Source organism: Stegastes partitus, unplaced genomic scaffold (assembly GCF_000690725.1).
Source record: "Stegastes partitus isolate 25-593 unplaced genomic scaffold, Stegastes_partitus-1.0.2 Scaffold1293, whole genome shotgun sequence".
NCBI classification, from domain to species: Eukaryota; Metazoa; Chordata; class Actinopteri; family Pomacentridae; genus Stegastes; species Stegastes partitus.
This window is the reverse complement of record NW_007579024.1, coordinates 127435-150308: the sequence shown is the minus strand read 5'-3', so window position 1 is coordinate 150308 and position 22874 is coordinate 127435. Positions and strand designations below refer to the sequence as shown.

The window sequence follows — 22874 nt, the reverse complement described above, 5'->3', positions numbered from 1 at the left end:
AATAACAGACTGTTTAATAGTGTAGTTATTATCTGAAGAATCTACGAAATAACAAAAACAAAGAAAACTTTTCTTTTTGTACAGTATGTATGTAACTTGGGGCCTGAACGCATCGTGTGATGGAGCAGATCGTGTGTGATGGAAAATATCACAGTGTAGAAACACTGAGATGAGAAAATGTGTCAGAGAGAAAAACAAACTCATACCAGCGTTACTCCAGAGAGAACCTCCAGCAAGGAGATCAGGTTGTGTCCATCCCTCAGGTCCTCGTACAGGTCTGTGATGTGTTTTCTCACCTGGGAGAGGCAGAGATGGGAGGAGGGAAGAGGAGGAAAGAGGAAAGAGGCAGAAAGATGGAGGAGGAGAAGGGCAGAAAGAAAAAGCATAAAGTTAATTCCTCACTCCAATCATCCCTCTGTTGACTCAACACTGTTGACATCTGTCAGGCCGATTGGCCCACAGCTGACAGGGCTGCTGACAGCGGTTGCCGGGCCGACGGAGACGAGCCACCAGCTGTGGCCTCTCGTCCCTGTTGCCATGACATTGCCTCAACAACGAGTGGGGGCAGGCTGTCACCAGCGGCGACCGCTGACTCGGTGACTCGGCAGCCCAGCCGTCGTCGAGCGATGAGCTGGATTGTGTGAAAGTGGGACACCGAGCGAGATGACGGACAGCCAGCGATTCAGAATAAACAGAGGAAATAACGGATCAGCTGAGCAGTGACCAGTGAGTGAAGCTTTATAAAATGATACATACTAAACCTGCACGCAATCTTTCACACGGTAGTTAATTATTCTTGACTTATTTTTCACTACTAGGAGAAAGCAGAGACACACAATGATGTCGGCGTCATCACCGGAGTCAGCTGACAAAGACTATGAAACTAACATTGACAGTCAGATAACAGCTGTCACAGTTCATAACCACAGGATCCATCATTTCTCAAGTTCTTTTTTTGGCGCTTGTGCCTTCATTTAATAAAGCAGTAGAGAGAGAGAGAGACAGGAAAGTGGGGGAGAAGAATAGGGGAAGGACCTGCGGAAAAGGGCCATGAGTGGGATTCAAACTCATGGCCTCCACATCGGGGATTACAGCCCCTGTACATGGGACACCAGCTCAACAAGCTGAGCTATAGCAGCGCCCCAGGATCCATCATTTCTATCCCATCCATCTCTTCACATTCATTGTCTATGCAAGCAGCCGTGCAACTCATTCTGGTAGCGCCGCGGTACATTTTGAGAGACAGGACGTCAAGCTGCTCACTCCTCATTTACATAAATGTGAGGTCTGGGCTACTTTATGCAAATCAGGGGCCTCCAGTGTGACTCGTCGCCTTTCGAAAGTCCTGAAAAACCTTCAAACTAGCTGCTGTTGATCTAAAACGAAGACAGATTCAGCAGTTGCAGAACTTCATTATTATTCTAAATACTTTCAGAAACACATTTCTGTGAACTGTTTTTGTGATATAGAAGAGAAATTTGGCCAAAACGTCGCCACGTCGGTCCGGTTAGAAATCAAGAGCAGACAGCCCACGGGTCAAGTGTTTATCTAATTGGGTCAGCCAGTGTTTGTGTGGTTGCAGGAGGGTGAAGCCTGTATTGATTTTCTGTTGGAGAGCGCCTGTCAATCAGCTGCTTAGTCGCACCTTCATCAAGGGTCCAGTGTTGGGAAGCAACATGATAAGTTTTGTCCCTTAAAAATGAGTTGAAGAATTAGCGAGTAAGTTGAAGGAGTTTCTTAATTATCTAAGTGAATGTGTTCATTGATCACAGATAGTTTGTTATGTCTGCATCTACCAGTTAACAATCACCAAAAGAGTCATTACAATAACATGCTGACTCCACTACAGGAGAGAGCTGATGTTCTTTGTGATTAGGTGGAAACAACATGTGCATACATCAACATCAGCAATCAGCCAGAATGAAAGGGAAAATATCAGCATATGACATCGCTACAAAAACCCAGTACGGTGCACCTTTAAGAAATGGTGTAATCCGATTACTGTCGACGTTACAGGCCCGGGCCGCCAGAACTAAACTCCAATCAAGCTGCACTGGTTTAAAACCTCAGTCAAACTGTTACTGTGTGCAGCTGTGATGACGCTTGTGTGTTTTTGGTGCTTAGATTGTGGCTGTGATAGAAAACTTGCGGAGCTGTAAATAGTTTTGTTACGTGTATGAGACACTTGTTTGCTGCTGGAGGTTGTTGGGTTTTGCTGGTTCTGCTGGAAACACAAGCTGTTAAACTGAAGTGGAAGTATTCTACAGGTCTAATACTCCTGTACCTGTAGTTTTTGTAAACATAGACGAGGTAAGCCTGTATGAAACTTTTTGTTTATACCCACTGCCCTCCGTCGCTTCTTTTCTACTGATTTGTTATTATTCCAAAAACCTTCCACTCATTAAAATCACATTGAATACAACTGCATCCATCCTATTGTCTATATTTTACTTTTCTTTTGCTGAACAAGCTATATGTCAACAATAGTATTATACAATAGTTTCTCCACCTTTGCTGTCGACCAGAGACTTCAGATTCACAGTAAATACACACTGACCATCTTGTTTTTGCTCTATTTTCTAAAAGAAAATGATTGTATACTTTCTTCCCCACCTGCTTTCTTGTATTAAATAAAGAAAACTAAAGCACAAAACATCCACTGGTGAACTGACGCCTGCTTATATTACAGTTAAAGTATGATTGTTGTTTGCAAGCATAAAAGATAAAGACAATATCTGAAAGCAAAACCTCAGAGCTGAGCAAAATAAATAAAACATGACTTGTCTCTCCGACTTGGACTACTTTCCAACTCTGCAGTGTGACTAAGGCCAGCCTTACAAACTACTAAATGTCTTTAAAAGGCAAAAACAAACCAGGCAGCAGCAACAAAGAGGCCTTTCTTTTGTTTATAAAGAATTTCATTGTCATTTTTCTTCATCAGAAAGTAGGCAGTGGAAAGAAAAGGACGTCGGCGTGCAGTAAAGGTCGAATATTCCTGACAAAAGTGCTTCAAAACTGTTGCTTCGAAACTGCGGAGCCACACAGGCAGAGCAAGGACACATGTCCACCTGCATTACAGAGACTGTCCTGCTTCACACTGCACCTGAAGTTTTACTGCAGTCCTGGCTGGAGGACAAGAAGCTGTGCTGCCACGTTTCACCAGAAGAGGGCAAAACAGGCACAAGAGTGGCCTGAGAGCAGGAGCTTCTTCAGCTCAGCCTCCAAATGATGAAGACATTTAAAATCACCCTCACATGACCTTATGCCGCTCTGTCCTGGTGAAAGATGAAGCATGAACCTCCCCAAGAGGGTCGGCTAAAAACAGTCTCTGGCTTTGAACTGTGGACAAAGATGTACCAACGTTTCTCCTCAACAACCTCTTTTCTAAGTTTCGCCGTCTATTTTTCTCGTCCTCGCTCATCTGTGTCAAACCCTCACCCGGCTGAAAGGTTACATCAGCTGCTTTAGAGAAGAACTGATGGAACAAGTGTTAATGAGTTGACAGGAAGAAGTGATGAATCCACCACTGACTGGAAAAGAGATGCCGTTGTTGTCTAATTGTGTCTCGGTGTGTCAGAGTTAGTGTTTGGGTTCCCAGTCAGCCTGACTGAGAGGATCCTCTGTGTGGGATTATCATCGGTTTACTGGAAGCTCACCGTGTGAATAAAAACCGTCTAATTGAATAATTGGCAGTGATTGAGACAGACGTGGTAGCTGCTACTGATGATGAGGCAGCAGCCTTGATTCTCCTGGAACCACTGGTCCATCAGCAACGTTTAGATCACAAATAACAACAACAAAACCTCGTAAGTGTGTCTCTGCTCAGAAGTGATTCTGATTCAGCGTTCACAGACTGAAGTTAACATAAAGATTATCTACTTGCTGTAACTTTCAGCACAAGATTAGAATTTGGCAGCTATGCCCTTTAACGTCGTCTTCTTGTGCAGCGCTGCACTGCTCCAGGGCTCCAGCCACATTCAGAACATGTTCCAAACACTTTCCTGTTTGTGATTTCACTGTGGACCCCGAACTTGCAGGAAGAACAAACATCAAATTCTGTGTCAAACTGCAATAAGCTTCATGTTGAGGATCATGTTGGGACCACGGCTACAACCCACGGAACCACAGATAAGACAGAACGAGGCACATCAGGAAAGAAGCACAACCAAGAACATGCTCGTCATTTGGTTTGACAGTCACAGGGTTGTGCATCGTGACTTCATCTCCCACAAGTTCTACCGTAACATCCTGAAGCGTCTGACAAAGAACATTTGCCACAAACAATTTTAAATGCAAGATGTACCATCATGCCAACATGTGCAGGTTCACAGCACCTTGAAACACACGTTTCTTGGCCAGAACACCACATTTATGGTTTCCCACCTGCCCTGCTCGCCACACTCGGGTCTCGGTGATGTCTCCCTTTTCATGAAAACGAATTTTAAGTTGAAGGTTTCCCATTTTGCCACAGTTCAGGCAGACAGTTTGCTTACAGAGCAGGGCTTCCTGCTTTTGGAGCAGTGCACAACATGACCACTTCAAAGAAGATGGTGGTCAAATTGAAATCAAGTCAGGTTTTTCTTTTTATAAGCACAGACTTTGAACTTTTTGATTGGACCTTGTAAACCAAACCTGCCTTTAATTCCATCAGAACCCAAATCTACAGTCGACTCCAGTGTTGGATGTTTTTTTAAAAAAAAGCTGCTTAAACAATATCCAGTGCAAAAGTTCTGACCTGTGTGGTGCCACTGAACTAAAATCTACAGCATCCAGATGCATTTGTTCATTATCTGGGTGTTGCTCTTCAGCTGGCTGTCTGCAGGGAAGCTGCTCCCACAGCCAGATGTGTGTGATGTGAAGTGACGGCAGATGTCAGATGTTTCTGGCAGTAAAGAAAACTGTCATATGGAGCTAGAGCTGAAGTCCTCCGGCATCCCGACAGCACCTGGGTAACACTTTCTGCCACACTGAGCACAAATCTGGGTCGGGCTAAATAAAGAAACACCTTTTATCAGCTGTAAGGTACTGTAGTCACACTATGAATAAACATGGTCAAACAGCTACAGCAGGACGGATTAGAATGCTGATTAAGGACCGTTTCAGAGAAGCTGCTGAATGTGATGTGACCTCCATGAGCAGACGAACAAACCTCACATAGTTTGTCTGGTGTTTCAGGAAGGACCAGAAATGTTTAACTGGGATAAATTAGTGTCAAAATACAGCCAAAGGCGAACAAGAATGTACTGGTTTTACAAAATACAGTTTAAAAGTGTAAAACTGCTTTTTAAAAAAACAAACAAACAAACAAACAAACATAAGATTGATGTTTGCACAAAAGTTCACAAAGCACTTCAGACTAACAACTTAATTTTGTCAGTTTAGATTAAGATTTATAACTTCACAGTGAAAATATTTCTCCTTGGTTCCTAAAATGTTTTTAACAGACTACAGTTCCTCAAACATTTCTGTCTCGAATCAATGTTGTCAATCCATATAAATGTAACTTCCCATATACTTTGATCCTTTATCGGTTTGTGTCTTTCAGTGGTTTCTGCATTTTTAACTGTTGACTGAGTTTCCAGTTCTGGATCAATAAAGATCCACATTTATAGTAAATGTTTGAAAATGTTCAATTTTGCAGGCAAATACACAAAAATAACAAATAACAGCAAATATCTATAAAACAGTGATATTTTCTGCTGATTTAAAGAATGCAGTAAGAGAATATTGACTTTTGATGTGGACGTTATTTAGTTTTGGCAAGTTTTGTGTGGTTTCAGTATGTCAACGAAACACGGAAGGTCTGTGAAATAACAGTGAATTACACTTAAAATAGTTTAAAAAAACAATAATAACAATGTTTTTGACAGCAACATTTGTGGATTCCTGTGCAGTTTTCACCTGTGTGGTAAATCAGACGTGGCCTGCACATGAAGCACAAAGTCAAAGACAAACTGCAGGAGGTTTAACGTCTTGTTGGCACAACGAGCTGCAGCTAGCAGCAGTTGTTCTCTGTGAAAAACCTCCTGACTCGTTAATCCACTGCTGCCAAATTAGTCTCCAGTGTGTCAACAGCCTGCCGGGTCAAAGTGTGTCATGCGTGCCTGCAGGTATCTCTGAGGACAGTGTTTATATTGGCCAGTGTGTGCACTGTAGACACACATACCTGTTCACACACCTGAGCAGCCAAACATACCTCACGTCATACGCACAGAGCAAACTGCTAACAGAGGATGAAGTCACCAGGCAGGAAGCTGAGGGCACCACTTTATCTTCGTCTTTTCTTTTTTGGTCTCTCTATCTGTTCCTTTTTGCTCTTTCTGTTTGTCACAGGAACTTATTTTTGATCAAGCCTTTCTTTTAGAGCTGTTTTCTCTGCCTGTGTTTGCCTCTAAATCCCTGCGGACAGGGTGGAGGTTTGTAGAATCAGCAGCGCTGGCTGACAGTCAACACATGATGTAAAACATGCAGCTGTTTCACCCAGCGCTCCATTCAAGTGCACAGTATTGGGACATAATCGGTTTAAGAAATCTTACGTCTTTGGCCACACGTTGTGATCCAGCAGCAGCTCAGATTTAACCGATGGAAGAAGAAACGTCCACAGACTTCTTATTCGTTCATGCTATCCTCATATCTCGCCACAACAGAAGAGATCAGCACAACATTATTAAATCTTGAGCATCTGATGTTCGGCATTTTTCCGATTAATATTGTTTATTTTAACCGATTCCTGATAAAATAAATGAAATTAAAGACGAACCACTTCGGCCTTAATGCAGCACAGCACTAACAGCCAAAAAACATGGAGGAGAAAATGCTGAAAAAGTTCTCTTGTAACATGTATAACAGAAATAACCAGAGTGCTTCAACAGTGTTATGTGTTGGAATTAGTCCTATTTTAAATTTTGGAATCAAGATTTTAATTTTTACTGCATATCTGCTCTAAATATTGTTTATTGGTCTCATTGGTAACTTCAGTTGACCCAGAGTTAGGACTCAGATGATGAATACAACAGGAGATGATCTCTGTGTCCAGTCAGGTCTGACAACATGCAGCATAAAAAGCATGTGCATTGTGCTTCCTGTCTATATTTTTGCTTATGCATTTTGTTTTCTTGCTTTATTTTTCTCTTTTTTGGGAATCTGCGGAAGGTTTCAATCACAAATATGTGCATCTCAACTTCTCAGGAGTCACTTTAAATAGTTTTGTTCTTCTACAAATAGCATCAGACACAAAAATATTCCATTTTATCTGAAGACAATCTTCAAATACTTGCAAGTTCTCACATAATTTGAGAAACTGAACAAAGTGAATGCAGTATTCCAAGACAAATAAGAAACAAAAAGAATAAAGAGTTTATGCAATTCATTAATTATTATTATTATTATCATTCAGCATAATAATAGAAGTAATAAGATACTACTACTAATAATAATAATAAAAATAACAATAATAATAATAAAAATGTTATTTTAGTATTGATTAATCTACAAATATATACATAAATCACTAAAATAATTGTTCTTGGTCTGAAAAAACAACAAAAAAATCACTGAAGAGGCACATCACTATTTACTCAGTAGAAAACAAAGACACGTCTTCAATATTCCCATTTAAGAGCGTACATTTAGGCGAGTTTGGGCATGTTTCTGATTATTAAAGCTGCCGTCATTCCACTGTCTGAAGAGTGACTAATCAAATAACTAATAATTCAAACTCTGTTTTTGCATAAGCACACAGAAGAGGCCTTAAAGCCCGCCTTCCTCGTACAACTTGAGCGTCGGCTGAATTTCGAGCTCGATAAAACCATCCTCGTCTCTGCCTGCTGCTCCTCATCTCTGACCTACATTTACAGCCGTGGTTCAGATACATTTCCAGGCTGGGCGGCTCTGACGACAGTTGCTCCAGAGTTATGGGGTCAGACGGACTCTTCCTTGCCAGGTCATGTGACACAAATACTCTGCGTTCTGTAACTCCCGCCTGCCGCTGTGACACATGGCACACATGCTGTACTTTATGCTAGAAGTGGTGAAAGTGTGCACAGATGTGACGGAGGAGGCAGCTGGCCGTGACCTTCACAACACACACAGAACAGAGATAATAAAGCAGCGTTTCACTTCCAGAAAACAACGCGCGTCTTCCACTTTGTGTTTAAAGTTCATCTCTGGTTGTTGATTAAACCGTGCGAGCTCCACGTAGCTCCACCTCCAGCTCACCTACAGCTCTGCTCAAACACCATAAAGCTACTTCACGTTATGCAACAACAAGCTTTAACATCGGAGTAATTTACTCATACGTGTTCAAACCAGAAACTGAAGTAGAACAATGAAACACAGAGTCCCACCCTGCACCCGACAGGACTGGTTCTTTAGGTTTGTTATGTGCAAACCCCCCTCAGTCTGGGTTTTTGTGGCTGTCACTGCAGCTTAAAGGTGGAAATAATAAGGTGTTGACTTCTCATTTCACTCATTATGTGTCCTCTATCGATTAAAAAACACTATTCAGACATTTTAACAAACTAAAACAACTTCACGCTGGATAGTCTTGAATCTACATCTCGCATTTTAACTAATGTTTAGAAGTGTTTCAGGTGTCACTGTGCTTTATTATTGATTACTTTTAAATTCCCAGTCACATTCAAAAGCAAAACAAAAGCGCTGTTTGCATCGGACGAGTATAACCTGAGGGCTTGTAGCAGTAACTGTGGAGGATGTCTGTGAGCTTAATGTAAAGCTGCATTGTCTGTAACTTGCAAAGTGAAAATTCCACCTCAGATGCAATATTCCACTAAACACATATCAGTCCTGTGTGAATCGACATCTCTGTGACTGATGTCATTCTTGGCAAAGTTTTTTGTTTCCACTGCACCTACCTTTCACCCTCACCCCGACCTGTCGAGACAGACAGCTGCTCTCCCTCAACCAGTTCTGCAGGTTCCTGTTCAAAGGGAGTTCTTCCTCTCAACTGCTGCCAAAATGCTGCTAATAGAGTATTTGGGGATTTTATGGTTGACTATATACCATCATAAGGTTCTCAACACAAATAGTTAAGCTATCCATCCAGCCATCCATCCATTATCTATACACCTTAATCCTCACTAGGGTCATGGGGAGCTGGAGTCTATCCCAGCTGACTCAGGGTGAAGGCAGGTTCACCTGGACAGGTCACCAGTCTATCACAGGGCTACACTTAGAGACAGACAACCAAGCACACTCACATTCACACCTACGGACAATTTAGAATCACCAATTAACCTCAACATGTTTTTGGATTGTGGGAGGAAGCTGGAGAACCTGGAGAGAACCCACGCTGCACGGGGAGAACATGGAGACTCCACGCAGAAAGATCCCCAGCTAGTTATGCTAGCGTGGTTAATCTGTCTATTAAACAATATTTTGGGGTCTTAAATTTCACATTTGTCTCAGCTGGAAAGTATTTTGGCTCCACTTGCATTGTTCAAATGTTCTATATAAGTAACAGTGACTAGACGTTCTTCAGCTATTTTCCACTTTTGTTGTATTGGCACTTAGAAGTAAAAGTTTGGAGAGGATTTTGGGTGCAAATTCAGAGATTTGTGTTGATTCTATGGCTGCAACTTCTCATTGTTGATTAATATGTTGATAATTTCCTCAATTAATGGATTTGTTGTTCAGAAAATGGTGAAAAATGTTAATCAGTGTTTTTCAAAGCCCCAGATAACAAAGATAATAAGTTTACTGCCATAGAGGGGGAAAAGAAACTGAAAAATATTTAGATTTAAGAAATGGAAACACAGCATTTTAACTTTTTTTTTTTATAGATAATTAATAAAACGTTAACAGATGAAGTGTTGCAGCTGTAGTTGCCACACAGTTCGCGGAAAGTTCAAGTTCCTCAAAAGAAGGAAATCTCAAAGCGTGATGAGATGGAGGACATGCAGGGCAGCATGTGGGAAGGAACATGTTGCTGTCTTTCAACAGGCTCAGCTGATGCTATGTGGCCTCTTATCTGCAGAATACGTCGGGAAATTTGAGCAAAACACAGATTTTGCTTATCCTTTGTTTAACATTAAACACAGACATGGAGGGTCACTTCTCAATCATTACATGTCTCCTGGTCACACTGGTCCTCTGCAAAGTGTTAAAGACCGTCTGACAATGAATAACTGAATATCTGCATTCCACTCAGCATTTGTAAATTCACAACCGCCTTTAAATATTCACTGAAGCCTCGCATTCAGTTCATTCACCGCTTTGTTTTCTCTGCTGATAAAGTGTTAGAAGAGGCGGACGGAGGGAGAGATTTAACAAGCTGTAAGTTCAGAGCCATTACTAACGCTGATAAAGGCAGCAGGCTAAACGAACCAGACAGACGCTCATCCGTCGATGCAACAGTGACGTCCTAACACTGATCATTAAACACAGGATTTATGCAAAGACAGAAGAAACGGAAGAATCAGAACAGCAGCATCAGAAAAAAAACCCAACATGCAGCGTTTGTATTGCTCACAATGGACTTTCTGCGACAACTGTGAACCTTGTTACCTTATTTGACACAAAGTCTGTCCATTTTATTGGTATTTCTGGGCATTTAAGCACAAACGTCCAAGAAAACTGGTTAAAAAAGATTAAAAATTCTACTTTCTTTTCATTTTGGAAACCGAGACACTCAACCCTGACATGAGAAACAGACACTGCACCCTGAAATAAACTACAACTGCTTTACAAAGCCAAAGTTTTCCTAAAAGTTAAACTGCCTGAATTGTTATTGTGCTCAATTAATGTCATGAGACAACAGCAGTAGGAATAAGTGAAGCATCTAGAAGGGCTTTTTTCTGAACATATTGTTCTGCTGCTGCCAGATTTAACACATCCAGTCGAGCTCCTTTATGAGGCGAGACTCTTCAGTTCATTGATTTTCAAATAAACGTTATCTGAGAAGGTGCAGAAGGTCAGATTGTGGAACATTAATTTTAAATACGGTGTAATGTCAACTATGTAGAATACGACACATCACCGTGTATTGAGCCCTCTGACGTGTGCAACATGTTACAGAGGATTCAGTGATAAGAACTTTGATTAAGTTTAACTTTTTAGATGAAGACAATAAAGGCTTTCAGCTTTAAATATAAAATAACCCTGAAAAGCCTGATGAGCATTTCCAGAAACCCCAACAGGCCCACAGCAGAACAGGCGACCTCCGTGACACGTACCTTGATGAGATGCTTGTTGACCCATTTTGTGAAGGTTTTCTTCTGCACTCTGTCTCGCTCATCTGAGGAAAAGCAAATAGAAAGAGAAGAGGGAGGTTAAACACATCATCCACATCAAGCCAGTCAATTATGTCGAAGATATTAAATAATCCAGCTGCAGTGGTTCTGTTGGATTTCACCAACACTTACAAATAAGAGAAGGATTTCTATTTAATTCTGAATAACATTTGAATCTCAAAGTTGCAGCTCTTTGCTCACACCTCAGAAAACACCAGAAAGCACAACCAGTGGCTCCGTAGCTGCTTGAATCGGATTATTCCCTCTAAATCTTTCTGTTAACACGCTTTCATTTCACCAGATGAATAAAAGACACAACCAAGTGGAACCAAACACAACAATCAAAACAACTCCTCTGGGATGATTTGTTCAACTTTGCACCAGATGAAACACGGTTCTGATCGTATCAGCAGCGATGTAAAGCATTAGGAGAGCTAATGGACAAACATTCATCTGTTCTCCGGTTTAATTAACTGTCGATTTGCCCTCATTAGTCAGACCTTTGCCGCTGTTACTTCCGCAAGGAGAAAAGCTCCACATCAACAGTCTTATGGGATTAATCCATTATTTTTGGTGGCAAAAAGCTGTAAACACCCCAACGTGTTCCCAACTTTGACCTCGCCCCAGCTTACATCGAACTTATTCAGCTTTCTCTAAACATTCACTCAGTCAACACCTGGATTTTGTAAAAAAGGAAGGACACAAACAGCTCAACAAGCAACATGGCAGGACATGTAAAAACAGCAGCTAACTCGTCTGGGTTTAATTCCTCAACAGTTCTTGTGCTGAATCTCCAGTTCACAGAGTTCTACGTTCTGAAATCATGTGAATATGGGCAGCCGGTCTGCTCCAAGTCTGCTGCTTTGAGTATAAAATACTGCTGCCAATACTAGCTTTTTATGTACATTTTTAATGTATTTTGCCTCATCTAGAGTTAACCTGCGGATTTGTTTTTCGACTGCGACCGGCTAACTTATTGAAAGTAGGTCTGATTTCACTTGGCTGAGATTTTCTTTCGCGCCTTTTCCTAATCTAAGGTTCTTTGAGTTCACGGACAACAACTCCTGCTGATAAAAACTGTCTACGAGCACAACGTCTTTATCTTTACTGCATGCTTTACTTGGGTGACATCATCCTCAGCAAACTGTCCCGATGAAACTCGCTATCTGAATGGAAACTGCTCGACTCCCCTGTTTTGTTTTGCTTTTCCCTCTCGTTAGTCAAGTTTCCACTGCCTCCAGCTTTATCCCGTCTCTACGATGCAGTCTGTGAGTGAAGTGCGATCTGCAGCCAGGCTGAGCTCCAGGCTGCGTCCTCCACAGGCCACAGCAGTGAGGCAGCCAGGCCAGGAATAGAGCCTGATGCTGAGCCACAGTCGTGTTATCTCCTCCTCCTCCTCCTGCTCCACACCAACGGAGCCTTTCTTCCTCTCCTGCCTTCCTCTGTTCATATCAGTCCGTCTGAGAGAAAGCACACCTCTCTGCTTTCCCGCCATTCTGTTAAATATCTAATGCTGTGTGTTCCTCCTGTGGCTTTGAAGAGTACGAGGAATATAAAATAAAACTCAGGGCTGCAAGATTGAACACCTGGACATTCTCAGTAGACGACACCATTGCAAATCAATTATTAAAAATATCACAAGCCATTGTTGAAGTGAGTCCCAGACACAAAGCTAAAAGAAAATCATGAACGGTGACATTATGTATGTTTCCACATACTGTCAAATAGTTTCTAACAGATTCAAACACATGCCTAAGAGACGCTTGCAGACCCAGAAATCCAGAAACACTGTTCATCCTCTGAACCCCAAAATCGAACAGCAGGTTTGAAATCCATGTTATCTTTTTTTTTTTTTAAGTAAAAGTCTGTACAAGAGCTGTAAAAATCAGACAGCACTATTAGATTTGAAACTTTCCGACAGTCCTTGAACTGATCAAGAGCAACGTGCAGTTCTGTTGGAAAAAACAATGAAATCTAAGCCTTAAATCGTGATATTTCATCAAACTCACTTCACTCTACAGGTCTCATCTAAAACTTCTTCAACAATAAACACTTCAGTCAAACGAGATTCTGTATAAAGCAAAAAAAAAATCTGTGATCTGAAGCAAAACTATGAAGCCATCAGTTACTCAGCTACAGTCATGTGGCAAAAACTGAACTGCAGGCTGTGTTTACACAGTGCAGAGAGGAGAAATTAGAGATTCAAAGAGCAAAATGAAACACGCTTGATCAATAAAATAGACGCTAGATGGTTCAGAAACGGTATACAGAGCAGCAAGTTGTCGGCAAGCTGTTGGAAGATACAATCTGCATGGTGAAACTTTGAAGTTAGTTTAAAATCAAATTTGTAGAGACTGAAAAACTTGTTAAAATAACTGCATTTTTTCCAGTATTAGTAACACATGTGGGCACTTGGAAGGCTTTGTTGATTTTTGTAAACTAAATAACCCAAGAACTGTTTTATGTGATTTATGGGATTATAACTGTGTCGTACAGCACAGAGGATATTTCTGAGTTCTCTCCACTCATAGTCCTGGTTGTGCTGTTTGCACAGAGGTGCAGAGGTTGTGTTTTATTTTTACTTATCTTGACCTAATCTATTTTATCTTATCTCTTTTCTTCCTTGTTGTTACACTGATGAATGGCGGAGTACTTTTATTTTGTTTGTCTTGTCACTTGATCAGCTCCCTGCCCGTCAGGTTCACTGTGTGTTTTGTCAAGAAATGCCAAAATGCAATCATTTGTTTTCTGTAAAACAAATCTACTCACAGGTATCACTAAAGTAACCTTGAACCTTGACTTTATACCGCAGTGAAAAAAAATGAGCCCAGAAAGAAAAAATCTGAGGACAAAAAAAAACCTCCCATAAAGGTTTGGAGGCTTAATATTTTAATTACTAGTGCGTCTGAAAAACCATATTAGAGGGTGTGTTAAATTATACCATAATAAGATGATTTAGATTCTCATGTCAAGACTCGCACACAAACAGAAGATGATTTTCCCTCCAGTCCATCCAACACAGTCACTTCCAGCCAATCAGAGAGCACCATGCTGCAGGTACGTCCCTTCCTGTCTGCTGTGTATTGGTTGCCGTGGTGACGCCATGACAGAGAGCAGCCATGTGGAGAGAGTATCACTTCCTGGTTCACAGATCCTTCAGTCTCCTGCCTTACACCTGTACAAACAAACACCGACAGACTTCCACACCTCCAGCTACCGCGGAGCTCCAAAAGTAGAAAGGATTTGATTTAGGATTTAGTGGGTCAAGCATCTCGGCTGGATAAAACTCAAGGTCAGTGTCGACACTGCGTAACGCTCGCACACTCAGAGCAGTTTACATAGACGGAAAGCCTCCAGGGAGAGAGCACATATTTCAACATGCTCTTGCAAAATAGTTTCACCACTGCAACACGCCTTTATCCCCAAACCTGCCCGGGTGGCTGAGCCCGTCAGCCCAGAGGAAACACTCAGGCTGCTGCGTGTCACTACACACACGCATGTCGGTCAGCCACCCTGCAGCACGCACTGTTATTTAGCCTCATCTAGGTGTGGCGATCGGGGCTGTAAATGCGCCGCATGTGTGTGAGTATCACTACATTTGCACAACAAAAACCAGAGACGTGAGCAGAAGCTGTGATAAGTGAGTGACAGCCACAGACAGGCGCTCATTCATCCACACAGGAGGCCATTGTTTAGTCGCACACACCCCCCTGTTTAAACACAACACGCAATGCTTGTACTCTGCACTCGAACCTACAATGATTAATAGAGCCAACATGCACTGTTGTCACCAGAATAGTAGCTGTTCGCTCGGTGAAACACGTGCTGACAGGAAGCGGCAGCATGTAAACAACCAGCGCTAGCACTGACCTGCACAGCACATGAGCGAGTACAGGTGAGCGTTGAGATGACATTCATTCCTGTAGTCGGGCCACATCGTCCGCCGGTTTAATATTTCCTCCTCCTCCTCCAATCAGACTGTCATTTGGTGCATAATCCAAGTCAGGAGTCGGATAATTATAGAGCTGCCTCCACGTATCCAAGCCTGAGCGCTGCAGGGTGAGAGTGAGCAGGTAGTTCCAGTCTGAGGAGTCTCTTCTGTTTGTTTCAGGTCTAGTCTTCAGCCGTTGCCTCTCTCCTCGAGCCCTGCGTTCGCTGCCATGCCAGCCTCCCCGGCCTTCGTTCGGCCTCCGTCCCTCGCAGTCTTTCCCAGCTGCTCTCACACGTGTGTGTCAAAGTCAGCGCTGACTCCTCCCCTCAGTCCAAACAGGACGGCCTCCCTCCCTCACCTCACTTCTGCTTCCTCACCCAGCAGCCTCCCTCTCTCTCCCTCTTAGTGTCACTTGTTCTCTAGCTCGCTCGGCCCCGGTTTCCAGGCCACGACAGACGGTGTACAGCTGACGGCGGCTCTGCAGAGCTGCAGGGGAGCTCGCTGTGTTTATCTTCCTCCTGCGTTCTCTCTACAGCGCGTTTCCTTCTCCACGCGTAAGTAAGCAACTCTGCCTGCTGACGAGCAGAATCCAAAGAGACGCCTTGTTTTATTTTTTCATTTCTGCCTAAAAAGGGCAGTTTGTTCAGAGTACATCCACATTTTCAGTGACGCTCTGAGGCTGGTTTTGTCACAGAGGAGAACAAAAAGACGAATCCAAAGACGTTATGGCACAGTTTTTCGGTTGCAGCCACTTAGGATGCTGGTATCCACTACGTCCTCCTTACATACATTCAAAAACATACAAATGTAAAAAAAAATTGAAAAATTGTAAGAATAAAAACAGTTAAAATCTGGCAGCAATGGTGCCAGAATATATAAAAAAAATAGAATACTGTAACATTCAAAAAAACATATAAAATCTCCTGAATATTGATTAGTTGCTGGATTTAAATACAGTAAAACTGGAATTTAGTCACAAATTGTAGAAGAACAAATTAGGATTTGTAAAAAAATAGATATTTTTTAAAGTGGACATTATCTATAGTTATGTCCTGTCTTTTTATTTGTTTGTTTGTTTTACAGTCAACATGTAAATTAAAACCTTTTTTATCTGTGATTTTATCAGATATTAGCTGCAAGTTACCAAAACTGAGACAATGAGTAAAATATCTTCATGCAAAAATATTTACTGTTTTTTAATCCTCTACGTACACAGAATCATTTTTCCTTCAAATTACAGCAAACACTTATAATAATTAGTTTTTCTGCTGGTTTAAACACAGTAAAAAAATATATATATTTATACTGTCACATATTGTAAAAGAAAAAAATACAATTTGTAAAAACCAGATTGTTGATATCGTTGTTATTTACAGTTTTGTTCTACTTTATTGTTTGTTTGTTTTTACAGTTAACATGTAAATTAAAACGTTTTTCTGTGAGTTTACTAGCTACCATCTGCAATTAAAACAAACTACAGCAAATTTGCAAAATAACAGTAAATTCTTTAAAATATTGCAGCTAAAAACTTTTTGAAAATGTTCATTTTTTTTGAACAGTGTGTCTTCTTCTACACAAACGCTTTAGTCTCATTGAAGCTGACAGAAGCCAGATGCAGCAGCTCCCTGATAGCGCTTTGCTTCATTTGGCTTCACCTCCAGCTCCTCCTCACAGGTTTCCTTTCCTTAAGAGGTGAACACAAACTTTCAGCTCTGTTTTGTTAAAAGAGTCCTGAAGCTTTTCACTCTGTAGCAGCAGCTTCTTGAAGAAAACAGAGGACGAGACTTTGGCTGGGATGGACTTCAGGCTCATCAAGAGAGGCCGGCTGGACGGGTGGCGTTATTTAATCTAATAACGAGGGCAAAACCAGCCCGAGCCGAGAAGTTCATTGTATTAATGCATGTGTCTGTGATGAGGAGGATGTGGTGTAATAAAAAAAAAAGGCTCAGATCCAGATTTATTCATTCCAGGCAAACATAACAAGCAGCTCTTCGAGTCACAATGCCTGCTGTTCAACACGTGATCCGATCACAGAAAATTCTCCGTCCAGCTCTGCTTCTGATCACAGCTGACAGAATAAACACTTTTTTTTTTTTTTTAAATCTCTCTCGTCTCTCAGAATAGCTCCACTGTCAGACTGCAGTTTCCAGTCATTTCTGGTGGAGAATCGTCAGCGTGGGAGCAGAGAGCCGACACCAGCTGAAGGGTCAACGCTGAGGTCACGTGACCTGGCCAGGAGTCAGGAAGTGATGAGGCCGATATGACGGCAGGTGGAGAGTAAAAAAAAACAAAAAACAAAGACGTCCGGTCCAGATACAAACACACCTGAGCAGGCGAGAAGACAGTGACTCACAGTCTTACAGTCCCATCCAGCTCAGACAGAGCAGCTCCTCCTCATCCTCCCCTCACACCGTTAGTCCTGCTCTACATCCCTGCTTTGTTTATGTCCTCTTCTTCTTCTTCTTCTTCTTCTCTCCTCCTCCCACTCCTTCGTGTCTCCACAGTGAATCTTTCTGTCTCTAAAGGACCATCCACACTAAAAATACCAGACGGAGCTTACGCCTCTAATACCAGCAGCGTACTTATCCTCGGCTTCCTCCTTCTCTCCCGTTATCACCTCTAATCTCTCTCTCGCGCTCTCTCTCCTCTGCCCCGTCTTCCGGTGTTCTGGCTTTGTCTTCTCGTGATTCAATTAAAAATAAAAGAGGGAGGGATGTTTCCGAGTGTCCTCCTCAACAGTCCATCATGTTACGGTCCTCCCTCCTCTTTCACTTTCTCTTTCCTTTTTCAGTTTCTCTTGCAGCGCGGCTGGTTCCCAGGGTTCATTTATTCATGTATCCCCTCTGTGGTGGCACTCCATCGCTGGCACCAGCCTCCCTCCCCCCTTTATTTTCCCATTTCATTCTTGTTTCCCTTCCGCCTCTTATCCCATTTCTTTCTCTTGCAGCTACAAACACTGCATGTTAAATACTCACTTTGACACTGAAAATCAGCTGACTGGAGGAGATAAAAGTTTTATGGGAGATTTAAATTGTTTTAAAGACTGAAAGGCACACATCTAAACGTCTTCTCTCTTTGCTCTGTAGCTGACAGTCAGTCACACACTAACCAGCTGTTCAGTTAGTCCACAAGCCCTGATTAAGATCAGATTCAATCTGCCCCCCAGTGGCCACAGAAGACAGACACCTGATGCTTTGAATGAATCAACACCTGCATTTTAAAGAAACTCCAGAAGATCAACATGACAGCAAATTACATCCCAGACATGTGCTTGTTCAGTCATGATAGTTTCTGACATTTCAGAAACTTCTTCACAACAAACAATCCAAAACAGAAAAAAGTCCACAAATACAGCAGGTGAACTCCATCTGGCTCGTGACAGAGTGAATCCAAAGTCTGCGTCAGTGAGCGACGTGATTTAGGGTCAGTGTGGTTTTATTTGTGACCCACATCTAAATAAAGACACCATCTGTGCTGATTCGTCACCTTAAAGCAGACCTGGCAGGTATTTTCAGAGACATTTCCGTTTTGTGGATTTTCTGTTGCATCTTTGTAATCTGATGGTATTATTACAGAAAACATCCCACAAGCTGTAATGTTTTAGAAGCTTGTTAGCACCTGACGGACACATCGGTTTGCTGATATTAGACTATACCAGATACATCTATACCTGTGATGTGCTGATATGTGCCAATATGAGTTTTTTTTTACATTTTGAAAACGATCACAGTTTATCCAGCAGACTGTGCTCTAACTACACTTTCTACAGGACTGTCTGCAGTACATGTAGCAGAGCAGGATCTCTGACCAGATGGTGCAGAGTCAGGCTTTGTCTCCATGAGCTGCTCACTTGTTTGTGAAACGCAAAATTACTGCAAATGTATGAAACAATAACCCCGTTATCTTCTACACACACACAATCACTTTTCACAATTTTCTTACTCCCTAAACTTTAGCATCAGCCCCAAAATCCAGCATCAGACAGGCTCTGAAGCTAATGATCACTAGAATCTGTTGAACTCTGAACGATTGGTGCTGAACTGTTGGACAGCCTCTTATACAGCAGTAGTCGTGGAACTCAGAGAGCTCAGCTTAGCAGAAGGGTTACTGTTTTCAAAGAGGGTGTAAACCATCATGATTTACATGTTGAGTCAACTTTGACCACACGGTGTGGATACTGTGTTCAACGGTTCACACCCCGCCACGCTTGGTCTACCACTGTGATGGTTTCAGGAGACAAATAAAGCCACAGCAACATCACCACACACACAAACAAACAACGCAGCTGTGTTACACACTGGTCACTCATGCACAACCTGGAGACAAAATCCAACAAGCAAATGAACATGAAAGTCAGCGTTGACGCTTCGGTGAAGTCCTGCCTTGCCCCGTGACTCACAAAGACACGTCCCTGAAACCGTGCAGTCATTATGAAAAGGACATATTTTAATTATTTTACCTCTCCAAACCACAAGCACTTTCTGGGTGCTTTTGTGCTCTCATTTTTACTCACTGTGAGTTCATTTGTCACTGCAATACAAAACCCTGAACCTCTACAGAAACAGCACAACCACGGCCAGAGGAAGAACTAAAAAATGTCTTCTGTGCTGTATGATTTACCTTTGTCATACTGCACAAAAGATATTGTTATTTGCTAAAATAATAAAAGGGGAAAAAAAAAAAAAACTTGTCAAAACTTTGAATCAACATGTGCAAAACTTTTCCAAGTGTCCAACAGTGTTATCAACACTGGAAAGAACAGTGGCTCTACATGCTACAGATATTTTATTACTTAGAATTTTGATTTGCTTCCATATTTGTCTTTTTCCGAAAGGTTCCTAAATTTTTGCTGCGTGACTGTCGGTCACAGTTGAGTCATTAATGGCTTCTCACATGAGCAGAATGTTTAGTCTTTTACAGACTCTGGTTACAGCACTTGTCTTTTTTGGGGGGGAATAAAGTGTCACAATTTTAAGCTGGAATCAACATTTAAAATATTTTTTCCGAGTGCCCCCAGGTGTTGCCAGCACGAGTCATGTTTCGCCATGCCGAATGGATCTTCCAACAACTTGCAGACAATTTGCTCCTCTATTCATTGATTTTGAGACAAAATTAGTTCAGTCATTAAATATAAATGTATTATTCAGCAGGAAAAGGTTTAGTTTCAAATTTTAAAAGCTAAAGTTAAATGTGAAAAAAGCCCCCGTCCCGTCTCAGCCAGTCTAAATGAAGCTGTGCACTGAACAGGCTGCATTCACTGCCCTCTGACTATTGATCAACCCCATTGATCCACACTGTTATGTCACACCAGATAATTCTGTTCTGGTGAATCCCAGCTGATACATTTAGTCACAGTCCCAAACCAAATGCCTCGTCTAGCTCAGACTCAGTTTTTCTGGTGTTTTTCCACTGACAGGAGACCTCCCATTAGAACTGAACACATTACCAACAGCGACTGAGCAAACATAGAAAGGTCAGCATAAACATCATATTAACTGTTATAGTTACATAATGAATATCTTGATCAGGATTTAAACGAGCATTAGAGGCTCTAAATTACAAAATCCAAATGGAATTTGTTTAGTGCTGCGAAAATTGTGGTGTTTGACCATTAGGTATGAATAATCAGGCACATGACTAAACTGAGCAGCTTTTCGGCAGCACAGAGCCTCGTTGTTTAGTGCAGAGAATTAAACACAAGACGCAGCTGCTCACGTAAGCAGCCAAAGACACTCCTGGACTCTGATCTACCTGAACCTGAACCAAATGATGTGATATAAGATGTATTATATGAATTCAGAAACAGATACAAAGCCCGGCAGCATGAAAACAGCGTCGGACTGCAACAGAACATGAAACAAGACCGCCGTTATGCTCTTTACACCACGAGCTGCTTTACATTCCACGAAAGCTAAAATAGAAAACGTGAGGCGACAACAGTGACACAGCAGAAGGGGCGGAGCCTGAACGGGAAGCACATGGAGCTAACGTCAAATCTTTTCCTCTTTAATACATAGAAGGGATAAATTACAGCTGGATGTCTCACAGAACGACAGCGGAGGAAGTACTGTTTAGATCATCGTTTCCTGTCTGCAGCAGCTGGGCAGAAACATCTGAGCTCACAGTTTACCTTCGAGAAAAGTGAACGTCCGACGGCGGCGACGGTAAAACCAAAACCCGGCTGCAGTCAGAAGGTGGAGCGTTACCACCAGGATGGGCGTTATGACCGTAGGATCTGATAGAAAATCCATCTCGTCGTGGTAACGGCTCACTGCTTCATAAACTTCCACAAAATCTCAAGAAAATGAACATTAAACATCAAGTAAGTCCACAAATGAACCCAAAAAAAAAAAAGTTCTGCAGCTCCACAGACTGAAGGCTTCCAGGTTAAGTCTCCAAACGATCCATGAGGGAAAGCTTCAACACAAGCTTTTAAATGTCATGAGGACCCTTCTTCTGCTTTCACTTCTTCAGTTTGGACTTTCCTTCCTCCAGCATCTGAACTCCTGCAGCTAAGAGCTTCTGAGTCCTTCTCTCCATTCAGGTGCCCTCCCTCCTCTCCCCCATGCCTCCCCCTCTCTCTCTCTCAATCTCGCTCGCCGACTGACACTCCAACAGTGAATTCCTTTCCGCTGAAACAAGCGACCAGACTGCAGCCGTTGCTCAGTGCGACGTTAGAAAAGCCGGTAAATAAAAGAAATGAGGAGCAAACAGACGGAAATGTGTGTCTGCTTGTTGCCTCACAGTGTAGGAAGGAAACCACAGGGGAGATACCCACACACTCTTCTTCCTGTAAGTGTTCGTTTCTATATTAGTGTGTTAAAGTCATTTCATGTACGTTTATGCGGGTGTATCACGATAACTTATAATACAGTGTCTGCATGAAGTATTCACCCCCCATTGAAGTGTTCCCCTTTTCAGCACTGGATCATATTCAATCCAATCACAAAACATTTCTCTTTCATATCAAAATGCAACCAGATTTCTACAAAGTAATGTCAGTCGATTATAAATAAAAAAATAGGTGATTGCAAAAGTATTCACCCCCTTTGAAGCGACTCAACTAATTCAACACAGGTGCAGCCAGTTGGTGCTAGAAGTCATACAGTTAATGAAACAAAGACTGTCTGAGTGCAGTGAGTGTGTTTCAGTGATTATAGTATAAAGACTTCTGTGTCTGGAAGGTCCAGCCACTGGTGGATCGGTACTCCTGGATAGAACTACACCATGAAGATACAACAACACTACAGCAACTCTACAAAAAGGTTATTGACAAGTATAAATCTGGGGATGGATACAAGAAAATGTACAACTTGTCCCATAGATTCAAGTTACATCCATCATGAAAATATGAAAGGAATAAGGCACATCTGTATATCTGACTGAAGCAGGCTGATGTCAAAAACTGAGAAACCAAGCAAGAAAGAGACGAGTGAAGGAGGCCACCAAGACACCTATGACTGCTCTGAAGGAGTTACAAGATTCAGTGGCTGATTTAGGAAAGACTACTGACAACTGACACAACTGTTGCCTGTTCATCACCAGTCAAATCTTTGTGGGAGAGTGACAAAGAGAACACCACTGTTGAAAAAAGCTCATTTTAAAACTCATCTAGAGTTCACCAGCAGGGATGAAGTCAACTGAAATAAGATTCTTTAGTTTTATGGGACCAAAATTTATGCTCGAACATGCAC

At 42.0% G+C, this 22874-nt stretch overlaps 1 protein-coding gene across 4 annotated transcripts in view; it reads right to left on the bottom strand.

Moving 5' to 3' along the window:
- The window catches only part of LOC103369474 (microtubule-actin cross-linking factor 1-like), a 207424-nt gene that overhangs the window by 57372 nt on the left and 127178 nt on the right, over window positions 1-22874 (bottom strand). For 2 of the 4 annotated variants that reach the window (XM_008298196.1, XM_008298198.1), the window contains 2 exons: window positions 11193-11254; window positions 207-296 (listed from right to left, as the gene is read on the bottom strand). In XM_008298196.1, the coding sequence (XP_008296418.1) occupies window positions 207-296; window positions 11193-11254 (152 nt within the window). Of the gene's footprint in view, window positions 1-206; window positions 297-11192; window positions 11255-15119; window positions 15563-21310; window positions 21755-22874 lie in introns of those variants that run through there. The other 2 variants (XM_008298197.1, XM_008298199.1) reach the window with 2 other exon arrangements.